The 21,860-nt window shown below is 43.9% G+C and overlaps 1 protein-coding gene across 1 annotated transcript in view; it reads left to right on the forward strand.

The window, feature by feature from the left end:
* The window catches only part of LOC125440572 (vomeronasal type-2 receptor 26-like), a 38,582-nt gene that overhangs the window by 10,686 nt on the left and 6,036 nt on the right, over positions 1 to 21,860 (forward strand). The window contains exons 3-5 of the mRNA XM_048510441.1: positions 1,966 to 2,092; positions 4,719 to 4,846; positions 6,257 to 6,273. Of these exons, the coding sequence (XP_048366398.1) occupies positions 1,966 to 2,092; positions 4,719 to 4,846; positions 6,257 to 6,273 (272 nt within the window). The remainder of the gene's footprint in view (positions 1 to 1,965; positions 2,093 to 4,718; positions 4,847 to 6,256; positions 6,274 to 21,860) is intronic.

Raw genomic sequence — 21,860 nt, forward strand, 5'->3', positions numbered from 1 at the left:
CTGTGCATTTAAAATCAATTCATGTATCAAACTTTATCCATATACAAATTTCATTGCTGACGGGCAAAATTACTTCCCTATCGCACTAAGCCTGTCGCTTGTAAATAATATTGGGACAGAAATCTGAAATAATTATTCTCCAAAAAAAATTAATTCTATTAGATTTATAAGAAAGTGCTGCTAAGTGGTAGAGTATTACTTCTGGTACTTAATACATCATACAGTACTAATCTAATCTCCTCATGTGGAATCACGGTGTATAAAGAAGTCACATCCAATGTGACTAACGTAGTTCCCATCGGGCAATCAAATCCTTCTAGTTTCTGGATCAAGTCCGCTGTATCCCCTAGATATGCAGGCATTTGTTTTACATATGGTTGTAAAAACGTATCGATATATTGGGCCAGCGGTTCTATAGCTGAGCCCACTGCCGTCGATACTATTATTGCGTCATTCCGGGTGGGGGGATTACCCAACCTTGTGGGATTTTTTTGGTAGGGTATAAAATACCAGAACCCTTGGGAATTTATTAATTAGGAACCTTGCCACCTTCGTTGTTATCCAGCCCGCCAATTCAGCCTCCTGGACTGAGATGGAAATCACTCTCATTACTCGCATGGTTGGATCCTCCTGCAATTTTAAATAATAATGTTCATCATTTAGTTGGCGGTTTGCCTCTGTGATGTAATCTGTGCGATCTTGCAGACCCAGCCAGAGTGCAACGTGTGTATCTTTGAATTTGTTTGGGTTAATGTTGACATTGCACTCTTAAAGATAGTTGGTGAACATAGGGGATGTGTACATATTGCTGTAGACTTGAAAGTTATGGGTAAAAGACTCCAAGAATGGTAGAAGTTGAGGATTTTGAATTGATACCAAGGGTATGGTAGCCAAGTGTTCTCTTTCTGCTTTGGTAGAAAGAAAACACTTGGCTATTGATTAATTAGTCTCCTGTGGCTTTGAAGGTTTTTGAGGCTAGGATTGGCTCCTTGCTACTGTATGGATTTTGGCAATTTGGATTTTGGCAATAAATAAATCATTTAATTTATTACATTCCAAATTCCTTCGGAAACTAATGGGGCTCCCTAGATGTGTGCCTTATGCTCGTTTATTGCATTAATGAGATGGGCCAAACAACTCTAGAAACCCTTTGGCATGTGGATAAGGGGCCATAAAATATTGGCTGCATATACATTTTTCTAGTGGGGATCCAATAGCTATATTCCTCTCTGTTACTTCAGACTTTCACTCTTTATTTCCAGAATGGTATAATGCTGATCTTTAGAAAGGTTGAAGCTATTGGTTTTCCCTTGGAATCACTCCTTATGCTCACAAAGGTGGAAGCCTTCAGACTAGTTAAGTAACAATAGGCTCTTGGATCTTGATTTTCATAATTTGACTCGTGCTGCCAAGACAACCTGTTCTCCGACTACATTATTAATCCCATGCGAAAGCATGCTGGAATTATGGCAGACATATGCCTTAGATCTGCTGGGATTAATCCCACCCAGAGGAGAGAGCCTTGGCTACTGTAAGATGTAAATGTGCTGCCATCAGCTCTGCTGGAGGTAAGATTTCAAGAATATGGTAACATTCTAAAAAGAGTTTGTTCATGTGTAATGATAGAACTTCACCAGTTTGAAACACTTGGACCATTCTTTTGTTTTCTATGCCTAAATACAATAAGATAATGCATGAAATACATGAATTCCATTTTCTTGCAATGTTCTCAGTGGCATGAGTGTTATAAGACACCCAATCTCCTGAACAGCTCTGATGTGTTCTTTTGTGAAACTGTTGCAAATTTTATACTGGAAATTAGTAATTTTAACTGTATTTCTTAACCTTGTTTTGTTTTAAAAATTTGTCCTGTTTTATATGCCAATAACGGCTTGTGTTGTGATTAATTAGTCCCAAAGTATATGTTTTGAATAGTTCAACATTCTTCTTTTTCCTTGATGACAGACGCTGCCCCTTTCCCTGTGTAATGAGCCATGCCTGTCGGGTCAGAGTAAGACAAAGAAAGAAGGGAAACCATTTTGCTGCTACGATTGTATTCCATGTCCACAAGGGAAGATTACAAACCAGATAGGTAAGAGGAGTTGCATACACTGTATAGAAGTAATAGAATATGTGAACTGTAATCTGGATCATGAATAGTATGATAGACACACATTTCCATAATGTTATTCACTTTTAAGCAATGATATTGATGAAGTTTGACAGAGTCCCTGAAGTGTGTGCACTGTTATGTACAGCGTTTTCTTTGATGGAAAAAAAGAAACAAAATACAACATACTCATGAAGGGAAGTGAGGGGAATCGTACTTAGGGGTAGAAGACCACCTCCTCTCATTTAGTAAGAATTCCCTTGCCAAGTTGACTACTAAAACTCCAGCAGCTTCTGTACCCAACTGGAGTCTGACTTGCCACAAATATAACTGACTGAGAAGAGTCTGAACTCCTCTTTGCATTTCAAAGTCTCAATCTTGCGGCTTTCGCCTCAAGCACAGGAGAGGTGCCTTCAGAGATCATATTTAAGCCTGTGTTTCAGCTCTGCACTGGTTGCCAGTTGAGTTCCGAATCATCTTCAAGGTGTTGGTATTGACCTCAAGGCCTTTATTAGCGGCCTGGGACTCTCCTCCACGATACCCTCTGGGACCGTCTTGCCCCATACGTCCCCTAAACCGGACCTCATTGGCGCTCAGCAGAGGCCAACCTACCTGGTGTGATCCCTGGCCCTTCAATGATGCTGGCTGGCTCTCCACTCCGGCCAGAGCTTTTACAGCTCTGGCCCTGCCTGCCAGTGGGAACACTCTATCTCCATGCTCTGGCGGCCCTCCAAGCGGGATCTTAATGATTTCCGCCTAGGGCTCTGCAAGACAGAGATTGTTCCCACGGGCTTTGGGGAGATCCGCAGCTTGATGCCCCCCTCCCCTCCCCTTCTTAAAAAGTCTGGTGGACCCTGCTGTCTCTCCCTCTCTTCTTCCCCTCTCCCCCCCCTTTAGGGATGTATTAGCAGGGACGCCATCCATCGATATACCCACTGGCGTTAGAACGCTTCTGCATCTTTTTAATGGGAAGTTGGTTTCTAAATATACATAGAGCCGGCATTTAATGATTATTGATTTTGTTGGGCTCTATCTATCTGTTTGTTCACTGCGCCTGATGCCCTTGAGGGAGGGCCGGTTGTATCATATAATTAATAATAATAATAATAATAATAATAATAATAATAATAATAATAATAATAATAATAATTCCTCATTCCAGTCCGTGCTGATTGCTTTGCACTCTATTTTGATACGTATGTATTTATTGGAACAGTTGATCCCACTTCTCACATGCAAAGCAAGATTGAGGCCCATTCCACACGGGTCAAAAACAGCGCCCCAGGAACGGTAAAAACATTATTCCCGGGGAGCAGTTTGCATGGCTGCCACCTCTGCAAGGAGGCAGCACTATGCTTCCCCCACCCCCACCAACCAGCAAGGAAACGGTGTTTGTGAAACTTGCTCAATGAGCAAGATTTTTCACAAATACTGTTTTGCACCTAGTGCCATGTGAACTGCACTGGGTGGTAGGCGCAGCTTTTCGGTGTCGATTTCTCGATTTCGAATACCTTTAATGGCATATAAATAGTTTAACATTAACATTGCAAGATAATAACAGCCTTTACAACTTCTGACGAGTTAAAATTACACCATTTAAAATTTTTGCCACCGCTTCCAACAGCTCGTAGTTGTGGCTGTTTAAAAGATATATAACCTTCTGTTCATCTGTAGTGCCTTCACTTCCATGCAGGAAGGGGATTATGTGCTTCTTCCTACCTATCTCATGAAAAGGACAATTCAACAGCATATGAGATGCTGTTTCCACAGAACCCATGCCACACGGGCATTTCCTTTCTTTATGTGGAATTCCAAGGTGGCGTTCAAGGCTAAAGGAAGAAGGCAGGGCATTACACCTAGCTAAGGTGATTGCTCTACGCCACTGGGCCTCAACCAAGAGATAAAGGTACCGGGCTACAATTAATCTATCCACAGGTATTCCCAGAGAGATCGGGGAACAGGTTTTATTAGCTTCCTTTAGCACCTGTTGAGACTCTCTATCAAAAAGTCTCTTCTTGATAGCCCCATAGACCTCCTGCTCTGTTAACATTAGCAGGTCCTCCAAGGAAATGCCCAACTCATTAAGTCTGGCTTCGATTTTAACCCACCACTGGGTTGTGTGGAGGATGGAGCGTCCCTGGGATGTATAGTCCAGTTCATCGGTGTCCATTTTGTTTTCCAACTTATTTTCCCTCCCAATGCAGCTCTGCAGGGAAGAGGGGTCATGCTTCCTTGCCTCCAACCCTTGAGGTGTTGCCCTGGCCACAGAGGTGTGTCCCCTCATCACTGTGCAGGGAAGGGATGTTGAAAGAGAAAATGGAGACACCTCCATGCGAAGGCAGTATCTATCGCGGCCACAGCCGTTCAGTGCAGGCTCCACTCCACACTGGAAGCAAAGCAAAATGGGTCACAGGGTTCTCCCCAGCATCAAGGTGTATGCCATGGGTGCAGCCTTCCACCGGGTCCCATACATGAAACAGGCCTCAGAGTGGGCATACAAAACCAATATAATGAGCCAAGCAACCCTCCAGTTGTACCCTTACAATCAAAAAACAGAAGCACTAGAGATAAGTCTATCCCATGCAGCAACCAATATTTTATTTTTCAGACATGGATGACTGTTTCCAGTGTCCTGAAGATCGTTATCCTAACAGACACCAAGATTCATGCCTTCCCAAAGACGTCAGCTACCTGTCTTATGAAGAGCCTTTAGGGACTAGTTTGGCTATTTTGGCTGTTTCCCTTTCTTTCACCACAGCTTGGGTCTTGGGAACTTTTTTGTGAAGCACCAGAACACCTATTGTCAGGAAGGCCAACAACCCATAGCCTCTCCTACATTCTCCTCGTCTCTCTCTTCCTTTTTATTGCTTCCTTTGTGCTTTGCTCTTCCTTGGAAGACCTGAGAGAAGGGACCTGCCTCATCCTGGTCAAGCTTCGTTTGGCATCATTTCCTTCAGTGGCTGTTTCTTGTGTGTTGGCCAAAACCATCACTGTGATTGTGTAGCCTTGTATACTGGCTACGCAAGCCCAGGAGTCCAGGATGAGGAAATGGGTGGGAGAAGGCTGGCTTGCTTGATAGTAATTCTCCTGCTCCTCTTCTCCAAGCCACTCACTTTGTCTCTGTGTGGCTTGCAACCTTTCCTCCCTTTCCCCATTTCCTTTTGACTATGCACTCCAGAAGGCTAGGAGAAATCATTATTGGGAATGTAACTTGAAGGGTCCAGTGGCCATGTTTTTTACTGTGTGTCTTGGGTTTTCACAATGGGGTTGCCTGGCTTAGCTGTGAGCTTCACTCGTGGCCTTCCTCTAGCCAGGAAGTTACCAGATAGTTTCCATGAAACCAAATCCATCACCTTCAGCATGCTGGTCTTCTGCAGCGTACATGGATAACCTTTTGTCCTGGGAACTCTATTGTAGCCAGCACCAAGTGGGAAATATATGTGGTCGCTGTGGAAGTCTTCTCCATCTCTGGACCTCCAGTGCTTGGCTTACTGGGATGTATCTTCTTCCCCAAATGCTATATCATGGTGCTGAGACCCACAGACTTAAACTAAAGAAGGAGCAACCTACATAAAGAGAATCTAAATAAAGAATATATCTGGTGTTCTTCTCTCTGCTGTAGGAAGCTTTCTAGAGCAATAGGCATGCCAAGTGGTTCTAAGCTCAAAACTCTCTTCCCTTACACAGATACCATCAGTGGGTTTTTAACCCAAATCACCTGTTCTGGTCAATGATGGGACACTTCAGAATGGTCTTTAATTTTAAATGTTCCAGGATGATCACTAAGAGCTTTACCTGTAGTTTATTAACTCCCACTATTGTTGCCAGTCTTAGTAATTGTCTAGCCAATATTCATTAAGTTGAATTCTAGCTGCCAAGATGAACCACCTCAGTAACAGCGTGGGTCAAGAGAAAAAAAAAAAAGATTTTCCCCTGGTTCTAACTTAACCTGAAACTACCTGAAACTGCCCCTCAAATGGCAGCTTGGCTAAAGAAGCAACACTATTTAAACACTTTATTATTTATTTATTTATTTTTATTCATTTATTAAATTTTTAGACTGCCCTTCCCCAAAGGGCTCAGGGTGGTGAACAACTGTGCAATATATTGTCGAAGGCTTTCACGGCCGGATTCAACTTGTTCTAGTGGGTTTTCCGGGCTGTGTGGCCATGGTCTGGTGGATTTTGTCCACCCTGGGACATGGACAATATATCACACTAAACTTTCCCTTCTCACTTAGGCCATTTCTGCACGGCCACGGTGGGGGTTGGGTTGGGGTACATGACGCCGCCCCAACCCCCCTGGGACCGTTCGCACGAATGGTCTCAAAAACTACCGTCGACGAGGACGGCCAGCGCTGCAGCACTGTCGCCTGATCAACGCATCTTCCTGGCGCATCCGTCCGGGACATGCTCCCGCGGCCGCATCGCCTTCCAGTGTCGCAGGGCAGGGGTGTGTCCCCGGCCTTGACGCTGACGTGGACGGTGCCAGGCTCTTGCAGGAGAACGAAGTTGGATTGGGGGGAAAGGGGAGGGATGGCGCCTTCCATGTGAATGGCAGCATTTGGAAGCCGCTGTTTCCCAACAACCACAGTGGCTCTTTGGCGCCACAGGAGGAAAGGCGAGCCCCTGTGCAGAAGCAACAGCTCCCTGGGACGGGCTGCTTTTTGCCGGCGTCCCAGGGTGCTGTATCTTCACCCATGAAAGGGCCTTAGACACAGTGAGAAACAGACTTTTCTGTGTGATACACCTCTGAAGATGCCAGCCACAGATGCAGGTGAAACGTTAGGAACAAAATCCACCAGACCACGGCCACACAGCCCGGAAAACCCTCCAGAACCAACTGTACAATAATTCAGCACTATAAAAACATATTATATTAAAACCATGAAACAAGAAAAACAGCTATCATCATAGGAAGAACTATACAGCAGCAGATGGTGACTAAACCCACCCCTCATATCGTGCCCACAAGAGGTCTAGACATAACGGGGTTAAACGGTAACCTGGCGTACCAAACACCTGGCAAAATAGGTCCGTTTTACAGGCTGTGAGGAAGCTCTGCTAGTCCCACAGGGCCCTGGTCTCCCTAGGAAGCCTGTTCTACCAGGTAGAACCAGGGCCGTAAAAACCCTGACCATTGTGGAGGCCAGCTGGATATCTTTTGGACTAGGGAGCTCTAATAGGTTCTCCCCTGAAGAAGGAGGGACCTAGCACGGCAATACGGGGAGAGGCGGTCCCTCAGGTATGCAGGCCCAAGGCTGTTTATAGCCTTGAAGATTAAAACCTAACATTCTTTGAACATGATTGGAACTCCAATGGACAGCTAGTGGAGATGGTACTAGGACCAGTGTCATCCAAGGTCTTGACTAAGATGCCCCAGCTAGGGAAGCCCAGCTGCCACATGTTGCACGAGAAGTTTCATGAAGTTCCCAGATCATCACAGTCAAAAGGCAGGCCAACATAAAGCGAGTTACAATAATCAAGTCTGGAGGTGACCGTTGCATGGATCACTGTGGCCAAGTCAGAATGGGAGAGGTATGGGGCCAGTTGCCATGCCTGCCAAAGATGATGAAATGCTGCCCGGGCTGCATTATGTAGGTAAGTGGGGGAGGTTTTCTCAGGTTCAACCCCCCCCCCACATTACATGTATGAAGCTCCTAACATCCCGCTTGTAGAGGTTTTTTTTGTATTTTTAGTGTTTTTCAGGTTTTGGCCTGCAGGGGGCACAGTTTTTAGGCTACCAGCACCACAATTTCAGGAATTTGTTGGGAGACTCTCCTGATGGTGCCACCCAGGTTTGGTGAAGTTTGGTGCAGGGGGTCCAAAGCTATGAACTCCCAAATGGGTGCCCCATCCCCCATTGTTTCCAATGGGAGCTAATAAAAGATGGGGGCTACACATTTGAGCATCCATAACTTTGAGCCCCCTGAACCAGAACTTCCTCACCAAACCTGGGTGGTATCATTACGAGAGTCTCCTAAAGATACCCTGAAAGTTTGGTGATGCTAGCTTAACAATTGCCTCCCTGACAACAGTCAGCCCCCAAATTTCCCCAGATTCTCCTTTTAAATCCACGCCCTTCGGTATGGATTTAAAGGGAGAATCTGAGGTCCCCAGTTTAAACATTGAAAGTGATGCTGTTTCAGGGTGGGGGATAATCTGGGGACCCCAGATTCTCCCTTTCAGGTGGATTTAAAGGAAGAATTTGGGCTCTCTAGTTTAAACACCATTGAAAGTGATGCTGTTTGTGGGTGGATTCCAGCATCACAGTGGGGGTGTGTGTACAAAACTCAGATTTTGCACCAGGATCCATTTTTCCTAGCTATGTTTCTGCCCAGAGGGGAAGGCAAAAGGGGCTGGTGGCTGGGACCCCATCTGGTGGGTGGGGGGAGGGCAGGGCAGGGCAGTCTGCTGTCCCCCGCCTTGGAGAGCTGCTTTTATAAGCACTGAGGCTGGGGGCGGGGCTTTGGGAGGCACCACCCCCAATCCCTCCCCCTATTAAAAAATCTATACCTACGTCCCTGCCAGGCTGTCTGAGCAACCTGGGCCTCTAGTGATAGCGCTGGGTCCAAGATTACTCCCAGCCTCTTGACAGTTGAGGCAAGATGTAAAACCTTACCATTCAGCATAAGCAGGGAAAAGTCCACCAGTCGCTCCGCCTGACTTTCCTGTGGACTTTCCATTGCTGTATTCCTAACACTTCCTTAATACTGAAGATGTCACACTTTCCATTGCTGTAGACCATGAGGCAAATAATATAACCACCATTTTCTCCTGTGAATCAACAGTCAGAAGGATCTCAGTTCTTGTTGACCCTTCAGTTCCAAAAACTGATGCCTAGGATTGTACTGACCCATCCTTGTCCACATCTTTCTTTACTGATGGAAGAGAACAAGTCATATCTCTTTTTTTGAGGGCATACAAATGGTAACAATTCTTGTCGAAGGCTTTCACGGCCAGAATCACTTGGGTGCTGTGTGGTTTCCGGGCTGTATGGCTGTGTTCTAGGAGAAAATGCTGCTAGAACACGGCCATACAGCCCGGAAACCACACAGCACCCAAGGTAACAATTCTGTTTTTTTGTTCTTGAGTGCATGGAAATCTGTCTAAGAATGTATTTCTCAACGCTAACAAAGAGATCTACATTGGTTAAAGCACTGTCCCTTGCACTCAAATAGAAATGGTTGGGGGTTTATGTCCACCTTATCCTACCTGTTATCTTCTAGGTCTTCTCCAATAGAGCCTTTAAGTCCTTCTCGGCCACCATTCTCCTGCTTTTTAAGGGGCCTACTGCACTCATCAGCATCCCTTTTTTGAGTAGCCCCACAGGAGAGTGGCTTTAACAATGGCCTCAGAGAGTGAAAGTGGCAGGCATCATCCTTGAGCAGATACATAATTAGAGGGGTTTTCTATTGACTTTTGGGGTTTGATACATGACTAATTCGGTGCATATTTCTTCTGTTTTATCATATTCTGATAAAGAATGGTTTGTACTTTTTCTCTTGTAACTTTTAATTTTACTGCCAGTTACACTCTGAAAAAAAGAGATTTTAAAAAAAATATTTGTCAAGTTCTTGTGTCCTGTCATTTTACTTCACAGGTCTTATTTACTTCACAGATTCTTTCCCCTAACCACACACCCACACCACACACACCCACACCACACACACACACGACACACCACACACACACCACACACACACAGAGGGATATGTGTTCTGGCTGATTAAATTTCTTCTTGCTGAAGTTTAATTATATAGGCCTGTGATCCTGGTGATGAATCTACAGTGTTCTTAACTGGAGTATAATAGGTAGGACTATGGCATTGTTTTATTGCTGCAATGTTTCCATTAGCTGACCTCTATGAGGAATCCACAATAAAAGGGAATGGTGTACGTGTGGTGAATAGTTTAACACTTCAGTATCTCATTGACCATTAAAGCATTTACCAACTAAGATTCTGAAAAACTGCTCCACTTTGGGACATATGAATAATCTGATGCTGTATCATAGATTTGGCACAGTGATTTTGTGTGTGTGTTAGTCTCCTTCCCCCAAACCATTGAACTTTGTATCTCCTGATAATCGGCTGATAATCTCCTGATAATCGGCTGTCCCAGAAGAAGACCTCTTCTGAGCTGAAGTAAACATTTTTTTCTTATGAAGTATCACAGAGAAGTCATAATTCGGGGTTGCTGCCCACGGCCTCTGAAATTATCCACCACCTGTGCTTTCTCCAATTCTCTGGAGAGATTCAGAAGATGTAAAGCAACCTGAAAGATACTACTAATATCTCTTGAAGCTGGCTGCAGTTTGGCCATTGGCCCGTTTCACTGGCTGGATAAAGTCAGGGGCCATTTATGTGGCCATTTGATGCTAAGAGACACTTCCATAATAATGTGGGAGGAATCGAACTGCTGTCCAGGAGGAAGGTTATCGAGCCAGATAGTGGTAGTGTTGTATTTTGTATTAGTGCTTCTGCCCTGGGCAGTGTGTGATGCTCCTGGTGCTCAATGCACCATCCATGACCCTCTCCCAATGATGCATAAGTATCACCAGTTGGGGGATTTTATCATCGGTGGCATTCTTTCCCAAATCTTCATCTCTTCTGATGCATTAGCATTCGATCACGATCCTTCCCAGGTTGAAACTGGTGAGCACATGTAAGTAGTTGGATTTAAAGATTAAATGAATGCCATTCCTGGAGCTCTGCCTTTCTTCCAAAGGGCTGCCCTTCACCCTTCTTGTCATCCATAACCAGCATTGTGTCAATGTGCAGATTTATTTTATTTGCACTTTTGTGGTGTTTATTCTATCCTACTTCTGTTTTTCTCAGCCTAAGGGCCAGGGATTTTCTCAGACACGGTGGAGTTATTGCAAGGGATCTGAGAATCCATTCGTGCCCTAAGGATTGCTAGTTTGATTTCTTCTTTATGCATTTCTTCATGAACAGTTACTAATACCGTGACTAGTATAATGTGGGAAGTGTGCAAAAAAAAATAGGAAGGGAATATTATTCGCTCTCTTTTCAGTGATTTGGAGTGTAGTTTTTCTTTTCTTTGTCTTTGGTAGTGAAATACAATTTCACATCTCTGCCTTTCTTCCAAAGGGCTGCACATTACCCTTCCTGTGATCCAGAGCACCTTTTGTGTTAAAGTGCAGATTTATTTTATTTGCACTATATGGATGTTTCCTCTGCTTTCGTTTAGTGTGTCTCAGCCTGGGTCCAAGCACCCTATGAGGGCTACAGAGTTATTCCAATGGATCCATGAATCCCCAAATGCACTAAGCATTGCCATTTTAAACTTTGTGTCAGTATTTATTTCTCAAGCAATGGATATTTACAGTAAAAATACTATCATATTGGGAGGTCTACAGAATTCTTTGAGGTTACACGGGGTCCTCACTCAAGAAAACTATTAGCAAACCACAAATTTTAGCTCTTTGGCCGAATTCCCACTGAAAATTTAATCCAGATACAACCAAGTTTCAAAAGAATCGGCATCTTTTCATCCAGGTTCCAACATCCTCACTGCAGCATGTTTCTAGTGAAGACGTCTAGGCCTGCCCCTTTGGCGGGGGGGGGGGGTGCCTGCTGTCAGGGGTGCAATTGTTAAGTTAGCAGCACCAACATGTCAGAGTATCTTTAGGTGACCCTCCTGACGATACCACCCAGATTTGATGAAGTTTGGTTCATGGGGGCCAATGTTATGGACCCTCAAATGTGTTACCCCTATCTCCTATTAGCTCCCATTGGAAACAATGGGGGATGGGGGCACCCTTTTTGGGAGTCCATAGTTTTGGAGCCCCTGGACCAAACTTCACCAAACCTGGGTGGTATCAGTAGGAGACCCTCCTGATGATGATACCACTTTGTTTTGGTGAAGTTTTGTTCTTGGGGGCCAAAGTTTTGGACCCTCAAATATGTAGCCCCCATCTTCTATTAGCTCCCATTGGAGTGTCCCCCCCCCCAAAGGTGCATATACAAGCAGGTCCAGGAAAATCCTGTGATGGGGTGAGGGAGGGCCAGAAACGGGACTGATCTGTGCTCCGCAGTTCAGCAGTGGGGAGATTGCGAGGAAACCTGGATATTTCGGGTGACTCTCCCAGGATTAATCGCCAGTGGGAAATCGCCCTTTGGCAATCTAGAAAGTTCCCACTGTTTTCAGTGTACCTGGATGTAGGTTTGCTTTTAGTTTTTTCTACTGAAATGTACTCATGCAAATGATCCACCCATCCAAATTCCAGGCTGACAGAAGAAGCCCTTGCTATTCTACAGCCAGTTAACTCTTGCAGTTGATTTGCAGACACTTAAAATGGGCGGGTGAGAGAGCTTCTCCCTTTGATCCTGGAAGCCTCCATTATGGACGGAGGAGTCTATTTTTACAGAAGTAAAATGGCTCGCACATGCCCCATCACTTCCTGTAAACAAAGAATCGAGACTGCGGGGAATCACTATTGCAAACAAAGTGACTTTACTGTTGTGATATGAGTGAGATTCAACTGTCTTTCGAAGATGTCTTATGTTTAAGACTTTTTTAGATAAAATAGAGTCTGTTCCAAAGCGTTTCACATGATAAACATGCATTACAAGTAAATACAAATGTATCTATTAAATACAACATAAACTGCATTCAGGACAAAACAAAATGAATTCGACACAACAGAGGATGACTGAAGCCTTATTTTCCCCATTAATGGTGATCCCTGTTGAATCGATCAAATAAGCTGAAAGGTACTTTGTAGTATAGAGATGCAGCAAAAAAACCCAACATTTATTCAGTGCCTTTTAGTGCTCAAATGCACAAGGCAGATTGCAAATGTGTGGAAGAAAACCAAGCAAATCAAAGAAGCACACAAAATATGTATTTGAACCTGATTGACCAGTAGCTGCTGGTAATGCACTGGTTTGGGGGGATGGGATTTTAAAGTCTCCAGATATTTTTCCAGTGATATTCCCCAAATTCCCTTCATTGGGGACAAATCTGTCTTTTAGTGCAAAGTTGCTGGCAAGCATATATGAATTTGAAATTTAGCCAATGACACACAGTTTGAAACACACTTATCAGTTTCACAATAAATACTGTGATTGCAGGGTCCTGATTCAGAATTATCAGCACATCCTGGCTTTGGTATTTGCTGCTCAGGAGGATCAATGAAAACCCCCAACTGCTACCTAACATCACGCTTTGGCTTCAGCCTCTACAACAGCTATTTCCAAGCTAAGCAGGACCTTATCAGGCTACCTCCATGGAACTCCTCTCTGCACAGGTGGCAGATTTAATCCCCAACTACAAGTGTAGCTCCCATCAACAATCCGTAGTTAAGCCATCGGGGACCATAGGGCTAGCTTTTGTTATCACATGGCAACCATTCTGAGCACCTACAAGATTCCACAGGTAATGAGTGTGCTTCAGTCATTGGCGGGTTAATTCACATTACTTTAGATTTTTAGTGATGATGTTATGGTTTCCAGGTAGAAGGATGCATAGCAGTAATAGAAGTGTGTTCTGTTTTCCAGAGATTGAGCAAGGACTAGTGGATACAAAGCAGATGTTGTGCTACTGAGCTGCAGCCCACCCAAAGATGCCTGTATTCTCTCAGCCACATCAGTTTTAGGAGCATCTATGTTAGTGATGCAGATGACATTCTCATAAGAAGAGTATAAAAGCTCAATGATTTAAAAAAATCCCACCAATGAAAAGTAATTTAAAATCCTTCAAAATCTAATCCAAGGTTCCTACAAACCAGTTGGTCTCCTTTGCTCTCCCCCTGTATGTGTAGAATGTCAACAAGTCACAGTGTTTTATGGACTCAAGAGGTTTTACAAAGGAAGCGCACAACAAAGGGGTTTTGCCATTGCCTTGCTCTGTGCAATGATCTTGGTCTCCCATCCAAGTAGTAACCTGTGTTGATCCCGCTTAGCTTCTGAGATTGGCTGGACCATCCAGGCAATGTTACATATTAAGATCCTTTCACTCAATTTGGTGGCTTTTGTTTGTTAGGGGAGCTCCGCCCAGTCTCTGATCTTCCTCCTGGGCTCACATTCATACCTCAAGCATTCCACGTGAGGTGATATAATGAGCAACATAATTCATATAGAATGAAGATGTTGCTCATCCTCTCAATGCTTCTAGGTTTTTTTTCATATAAAGAGAATGTGAGAGAGTTGACGAATATCTCATTCTGTATATCTTCAAAATTCACAACTCTACATACATGTACAAGTGAGAACCCACTTGCTGGATCCCAATCAAGCCAACAAAAAGAAGGAAGATTCACAGCAGTTATGTTAACCGTTTGATGGACTGGTGGAATTCTAGTCCCTGTCCATGCACGCTATGAACTGTTATGATCCATGATCTTCAGCTCATCGCTGATGAAAGTCAAGCCTGAACTTTCAATGGAAGCTAAATGACTAAACTGAGGTTTTTGTACTTCGGTCACATTCTAAAAAGACAAGAGTCACTTGAGCAGACAATAATGTCAGAACAAGTTGAAGGAAGCAGGAAAAGTCAGATAGCATCGTGTAGTAGTTAAGAGCAGGTGGACTCTGACATGGAGAACTGGGTATAAATCCCCACCCCTCCACATAAGCAGTGGTCTCTAATCCATGGCTTTAATGGCCCCTTGTATGTAACGAGAAAAATTCGAGGAGAGACCTCTGCAAGGCCACTTGCAAAGCTCCTGAAGAGCCCCGAAGTAAACATTCTATGCATAATGGGCCATGAAATGCCAATTGGAACTTTAAAGATCACCAGCTGTCATGGCACTTTCTAGTTGTAGATACATCTTTGCTTCAAGTGTCTATTCTTCCTTTCTAGAGATAATAGAGTCATAGGAGAGTATTCATGTTATTCAGGTGTTACACCTTCCCCTCCACCACACCAGAAGGTCAATTCAAAAAACACCCCAAGGGCAAAGTGAGTATACTCATTTATGTCTAGGGAAACAGAAGATCTTCTGTTTGTTTTCTGGTTTTCCTTTTCTAACGTTGTCTGCTCTAAGATTATTGCCCTTTTACTGAACAATATCTTTTGCTGAACAATATCTCTGGAGGCTCAAAAGAATATTAAAATGCAGGACATGTTCATCTTTCTAGCCAAACTGCTGAGTATTGACCAAAAATTTGTAAGGTACGACAAGCTGATGTCATGCCACAAGATTATGTGGAAACTAAATACTTTTAGGAAATAATTTTAAAATTACCCTTTCAGCTAAAGCTCTTTGCCCCATATGGGTCCCTCATACTATCGGGACCCATTATTTATATATATATATCTGGGGAGGGTTCAAGCACGAAGCTCGCGGGACGCTGTATTAGATAAATTAACTGTTGTTTTAATTCAGCTTCTACGATAATTTTCTGTGACGATTTTATGTATGATGTTTTTATGCTGTACACCACCCTGAGCCCCTTGGGGATAGGGCGGTATATTAAATTAAACTAATAATAATAATAATAATAATAATAATAATAATAATAATAATAATAATAATAATAATAATAATAATAATAATAATAATAATAATAATAACAACAGTTTAATGTTTTCATTCACATTGTAAATTGTTATTTTGCATTGTATCATCCGCTATTTAATCACTGGTTTGGTTCACGTATTTTAGGACTGAGGTAAATTTTATGATTGTATCTCTTGTGCATGCATTTGGCTATATGCTGCACTGACCTTAATTAACTAACCGAACATGCCAATGGAGGAACTACCCTGCCACCATACATTTTGAGTTCTTCATGCAGACTCAGTGAAGTGAGAAATGGAAATACTAAGAGGCAGATGTATCCAGCCAGTTTTTCTTTGCTGATGAGAAAGTTAGAAAAATTCCCCTTGGGCTGCCAAAAACAACTCTGCTGGATATTAACGATTCTGTGCAGACCACAATTCTGTGGAAAGGTGTGCAGAGAAAAAGTAGGCAAAATAAAGGGGGAAAGCTGGCTGCATCCAACTCAGAATTGGGATACACATGTTCCAGTTGGGGAATTCAACCCCCTACCATACTGTAATGTTTATTTTTGTAATGGTTCTTTGCAACTCCTTCTTTTCTTAGGTGACGTATGCTTCTACTCCAGTGAAGAATGACCAAAGCCAACCTGCTTCCTTTCACCACATAGTTCCTAAATAAATGGCCCACCAATATATGGGGATTCTCCAATTACTAAGCAATTTCAGCTGGACTGTATCGGTGATGGCGCTTATACAGAGGATTTTATGGGGACATTTTTTTTTTTTTTTTTTTTTTTGAATGATGCGCTTCCCATGTTTCCTAAGAGACACATCTGCTTTTGATTTCATCAAAAATTTCCTCACCTGTGAAATTTTTTTTTTCCACTGCGATTGAAGATATAATATCAGAAGGGAGGGACTCGTTTAAGGTTGCCATGAGAAGCTCAGCTAATGTAGTCGTTGTTTGCGGTGAAAGTCAAACCATGGCAGTCATGAGAACATTGCTGCATGTTTTAGCATTTGACAATGAACCTGTAGAGACTAAAGTCTGGATTATGACTGCCGAGATGGAGTTCACATCGCTTGCCTTTCAAAGAGGATGGAGCATACAGTACATCCATGGGGCAATCTCTCTCTCAGTTCCTTCCAAGAAGTTGCTTGGATTCCAGAAATTTATTCAGACGAGAAACCCTATAGTGGAAAATGGAGATGGATTCATAAAAGACTTCTGGGAAAATGCATTTGCCTGTTCTTTGTCCAAACATGTGCAGGAGGCGAATGGAGAGCCAATTTGCACTGGGAGGGAGAAACTGGAGAATCTTCCCAAGGCTGTTTTTGAAATGAGCATGACTGGCCACAGCAACAGTGTGTATGATGTTGCTCCATGCCTGTAGCCTATGCCTTACGTGCCGTGCATTTGCAACGATTCAAGAGATCAGTAACGGGCAATAAAGAAAAGAAGAAAGTACTTAATCAAAAGCCATTTCTGGTAATACCCTGAGTAGAACAATGCCAGAAACCTCATCGTACCTGTAGGTCCATCATCTCAAAGTCAACATAGAAATAATCTCTCTCAGGACAAAATACCTTGAGTTTCCTTTTGATAGCCAGTTGCCTTGTGTTCCTCTGCAAATGAAGAGTGTGCTAGTAATGGTTGCAGAGAGAGGGAGGGAGAAGTTTCTGGATCAGCAGTCATTTCAATAAATTCTGATTGATCTACAGGTAGAAAATTCTCCATACATGTAGGTACATCAACATGTACTAGACTAAAGGATAAGATGTGTCTTCACCAAGATTGGTCTTATGAATGATGGCTTTCTAGGTCTGCCATAGTGTCTATTTTATGCCCAATGGATATGTAGTGAAAAGAAGAAAACTTGTACCAAGACACAGAGCATGCAAATGCCACTTTGGTTGAACGTTTCTTGAGAGTAAGTATATGGGACCAATCACCTGAGATCCCAGACGGTAGAGTAACTTTCAACCAAGTATCATTTGCATGCTCTGAGTCTTGGTACAAGTTTTCTTCTTTTCACCTTGGTTGTGTACCTTCCTCTTTTGCATAGCACACTGGATATGTAGAACATGCTTTCTGAAATTAGTTTGGTCAAGAAAAATGACTACAACTCGCTGTAACCAGACATATAAGGGCATATCAAAATACAAAAATAGATAAGAATTTTTTTTGCATAGACCTGAAAATCACAGAGGCCACTTTTCCCGCGACAGGGGCAAAGCGCCTGGGGCAACGCAAAACGCCGCTTCCAGGTTAATTGCTTCGACAGGCGGCTGCTATTGGAAACGCATAGCTACGACTCAATCTCGTCTACCCTTCCTCCCTCAGGGCGCAAGGCCAGGTCGCCCTAAAAACAACCCTTTAAAGGGGTTTGTTTTGAGGGAACAGCGCTTTTCCGGGCGTGCAGTGCTTAACAGCACCGCCGGAACACTGCTGTTTATTCCCTTATACTTTAAAGTCATGTATCAGCCCTGCACAGCTTGCTGGTCTTCTCCCTACGCTGGTCCTCCGGACCCTGGAGGTCGAGGAGGCAGCGTATGTGGGCTTAGCAGGACAGCCAAGGGCGCATGACAGCCACAAGGTAAGTGGGGAGAAAGAGGCGGTTCGCAGCGGAGTCCGTCTTCCGGCGGCGTTCTGTGACACCTGCGGGGCCGCTCGCGACTTGGCTATATGGTCGATTTACCCCCCACGCCGGCAGAATTCTTACCGGCGTGGTCAAGCGCATGCATAGAGGCCCGCGGCAGAAAATAGAGCCAGAAGTAAAATTCTCTCACCATCAAAGCTGATATAGCAACTTTGCAATGCTGTTGTGGGAGGCCGGTGTTTTTTTTGTTTTTTTTAGATAGAGGCACCAGATCTGCAGCATGGCTGCTGTTGTTCATCCTGCCAAATTCAAAATTTGATTAAGTTTAGGTCAGGAAGTCCAGTTTTATGAGGTTTCATTTTTTCACCATTGGGAACAATTGAGATTGGTGGGGGGTACTCTGTGGGCCCATAAAACTGGGCCTCATAATCCAATCTTTCTTTGGATTTTCTGAAAAACAATTGGGTCTATTAAACATAAACCCAACAAAATCCAATTGGCGGGGGGAGGGCGCACATCCCTAATTGGTCCAAGGGATTCATATACTATGTGACAGGCATTTATTGGGTAGTCAAGAACATAGGTCCCTTCCGCACACGCAAAATAATGCGTTTTCAAACCACTTTCACAACTGTTTGCAAGTGGATTTTTTTACATTTCCGGCATGTTTCAAAGAGCAATGAAAGAAGCTTGAAAGTGCATTATTCTGGCGATGTCTAAAGGAATGAGCCATAGAGTATGGTGGTATTTACCTCCTTTTTTGCTCTTTCCGAATTTTCATGCTATTCGATTCCAGGCCTAACTGAAAGCACTTTTTCTCAACTTGAGCTCCTGCCATCCTCTACATTGAGATTCATGACAACACAGAGCCCGCGAAGCATAAGCCATTACTGCTGCAGTCTAATGCTTGCTTTCCCTCTCCTGGCTTAGCTCCACCTCTTTCTGAGAGGCGTCTCGTTCAGTAACAGCGCTGGGACAAAGATTGCTTTCAACCAAAATGGAGAGCTCGAAACTGGATTTGATATTGTAAATTGGGTCACATTTCCAAACCAGTCCTTCCTTAGAATCAAAGTTGGGAAGATAGACCATGGCGCTCCCTCTCACAAAGTGCTCACTATCCACGAAGAAGCCATCAGATGGCCTAGCAGGTGCAACCAGGTATGATCCAAGCACATTTCAAGAACTGTGGTCCATAATTTATATTCCAGTCCAGTCCAGAACCTTTATTAGGCATATAAGTATATTCTGAAGTATATCTCCTCCAACTAGTGTTGCTAGCCTGGCTTCTCCCTCCAGTGGCAGACAAAAATGGGGGACTGGGCAACATTCTTTAATCCCCCAATCTCTATGCTAAATCCCCCAGTCTCTTCATTAAATTCCACTATGTATACTAAATGCCACTATTTCTATGACCGTTTCCGCACAGGCCTCCGGGCGCCCTCACGCCGGCAAGAATTCTGTGGGGGTGGAGGCCGTTCGCCTCGCGACAAGCTGGGCGAATGCCTTCAGCAGAGGCCGGGCGCGAGCGTCAGCTTCCCTTTCCTTAAACACTTTCATTGTCCCCGTCGTGCAGCCTTGTGGTCTTCTAAGCTTCATGCCCATTGCCCCTCCGGCCTCCAGGCCGGAGGGACAGCGGGGCGAGGCTTAGGAAGAACAGCAGGGCTGGCGACGGCTGGACAAGCGCAATGCAGAAACAGCGGTGGTTCTGAAGCGGTGCCGCTAGCGCAGCTCAAGGCCAAGAGGGAACACGCTATTTCGCCAAAACACCCTTGCTAAAGGGGAGCTGGAGTTTTTGAGACGACCTAACGACGCCTTGAGGGAGGAAGGGGAGCCAGGTCGGCGCTGCTGCATTTCAGCAGCCGCCAGGCGGTGTATGTAACGGCTGACCTACGGGCGGCTTTATCAGCCGTCCCCAGGCTGCCGCTTGGCCTTAACCTAATCTTGGAAACGGCCTATGTTAAAACTCAACATGCTTAGGAGAATTCCCAGACCATTGCTAGGAAAGTAGTGAAAAAACTTCAGGGTTTAGTTAGAAATGATGACAAAGCATTGAACATGGTGGCTTGTTGACTCCAGATGGTGTAAATACCAGCCATGGGGGCCTAGAACTAGGGATGTAATATTGACTATCATTATGAGCAATCAGGTAAAGCTAATTCCAACAATGGCTCATTCCGCACCTGCAGAATAATGCACTTTCAAACTGCTTTCAATGCTCTTTGAAGCTGTGCGGGAATGGCAAAATCCACTTGCAAACAGTTGCGAAAGTGGTTTGAAAACACATTATTTTGTGTGTCCGGAAGGGGCCAAAGTGTCAATGAGTTTCATTCCAGGAATTCAGTCTTTCAAATGGTCAAGTGGCAAACACGATAAAACTTGGAGATGATTTAGAAGCTGTTCTCCCTAACGTTTTGTGGAGAAAAAAACCATTTTAATTTTGCTTGCTGTGATGAACTGCACAATAGAATAGAGGTTTAAAAGTCCAACTGAGTCATAGAACAAGATGCTATCATGAACAGCAAGCTGGTGGGGAAATGTCCTAGAAATAGGAAAGTGCCCTGATTGGGTAGAAAGCCCAGTTGACCTGTGATTGGCCGAGCACCCACATGACTTCAAGAGGGAGGAGGCATCTCTGGAGATGGATAGCTCTTTGTGACCTTTTGTAACTGGATTCCTGCTCATTAACATCTAGTCCCCTTAACTGTGTGTGTGTTAAATACCCTTCATAGTGGTCAAGGCTGAAGATGGAATAATGGTAAGACTTTCCACAAGAGACCTTGTATAAAAAGGGAAGGGAATATATTCCCTCAATATATATTCCCTCAATATATAGAATGGGAAATATACAGCCAGGTGGATTCCCAGTCCTGTTCTGCTATAGTTACCTCCGAAGGGAAATTTATATGAAGTGATGATAGCCAGTGGACCCTTCCAGCACAGCAAATGGCAATAGGCTGCAATTGGGATAAAGGATCCCATTTTTCCCTGTTTCAGTGTTCTACATGCATCAAAAAAAGGTGCATGCAGTAATTGGAGCCCTGAAACAATCCTGGTTAAGGTCTTGCCTTGCTGTGTCTCTCTTGCCTTCATGCGACGGAGACACGTCTATTTTTTTATTTACTTCCCATGCGTAGCTTTTCATGCAGGCATGCACAAATGAACACCCCAGCCATTGCTAGTAACTTCACAACAAGACTATCTGTAACCTGCATAGCTATGCAGATGTCAGCCACGAAATTTAAAAAGAAGGAAAAGAGAATAAAGTGCCTCCTACCTGGCTGTTCATACTCTATGAAAGTGGCTGCAATATGGGATTTTTTAAAAAGACTCTCTGGTTTAGTGGATTTGAGGGGGAAATGGTTTTGGGAGAAACTAACATAGGGAGCAGACCGCTAGCTTCTGGGGAGTGGGATCTGTCGCAGTCCCCCCCCAAAAGAGTTTTTTGTAGCATCCCACACCTGTGCTTATTGCCTCATGCGGAAGGGGCCTCTACACTCTCAAGGCTGCATGTGAACTGTGTGAAAAGAGGCACCTCACACTGGGCGCCTTAGTTGTATAGCCCCAGCGGGAGATGTCAACTCAATGCATGGCAGCTGTGAAAAAGGAAACCCCTTACGCTGGGGATAATTAGGAAAGGAATTTATAATAAAACTGCAAGGATTGGTGCATGCCCTTATATATA

The sequence above is a fragment of the Sphaerodactylus townsendi genome, linkage group LG11 (assembly GCF_021028975.2).
Source record: "Sphaerodactylus townsendi isolate TG3544 linkage group LG11, MPM_Stown_v2.3, whole genome shotgun sequence".
NCBI lineage: Eukaryota > Metazoa > Chordata > Lepidosauria > Squamata > Sphaerodactylidae > Sphaerodactylus > Sphaerodactylus townsendi.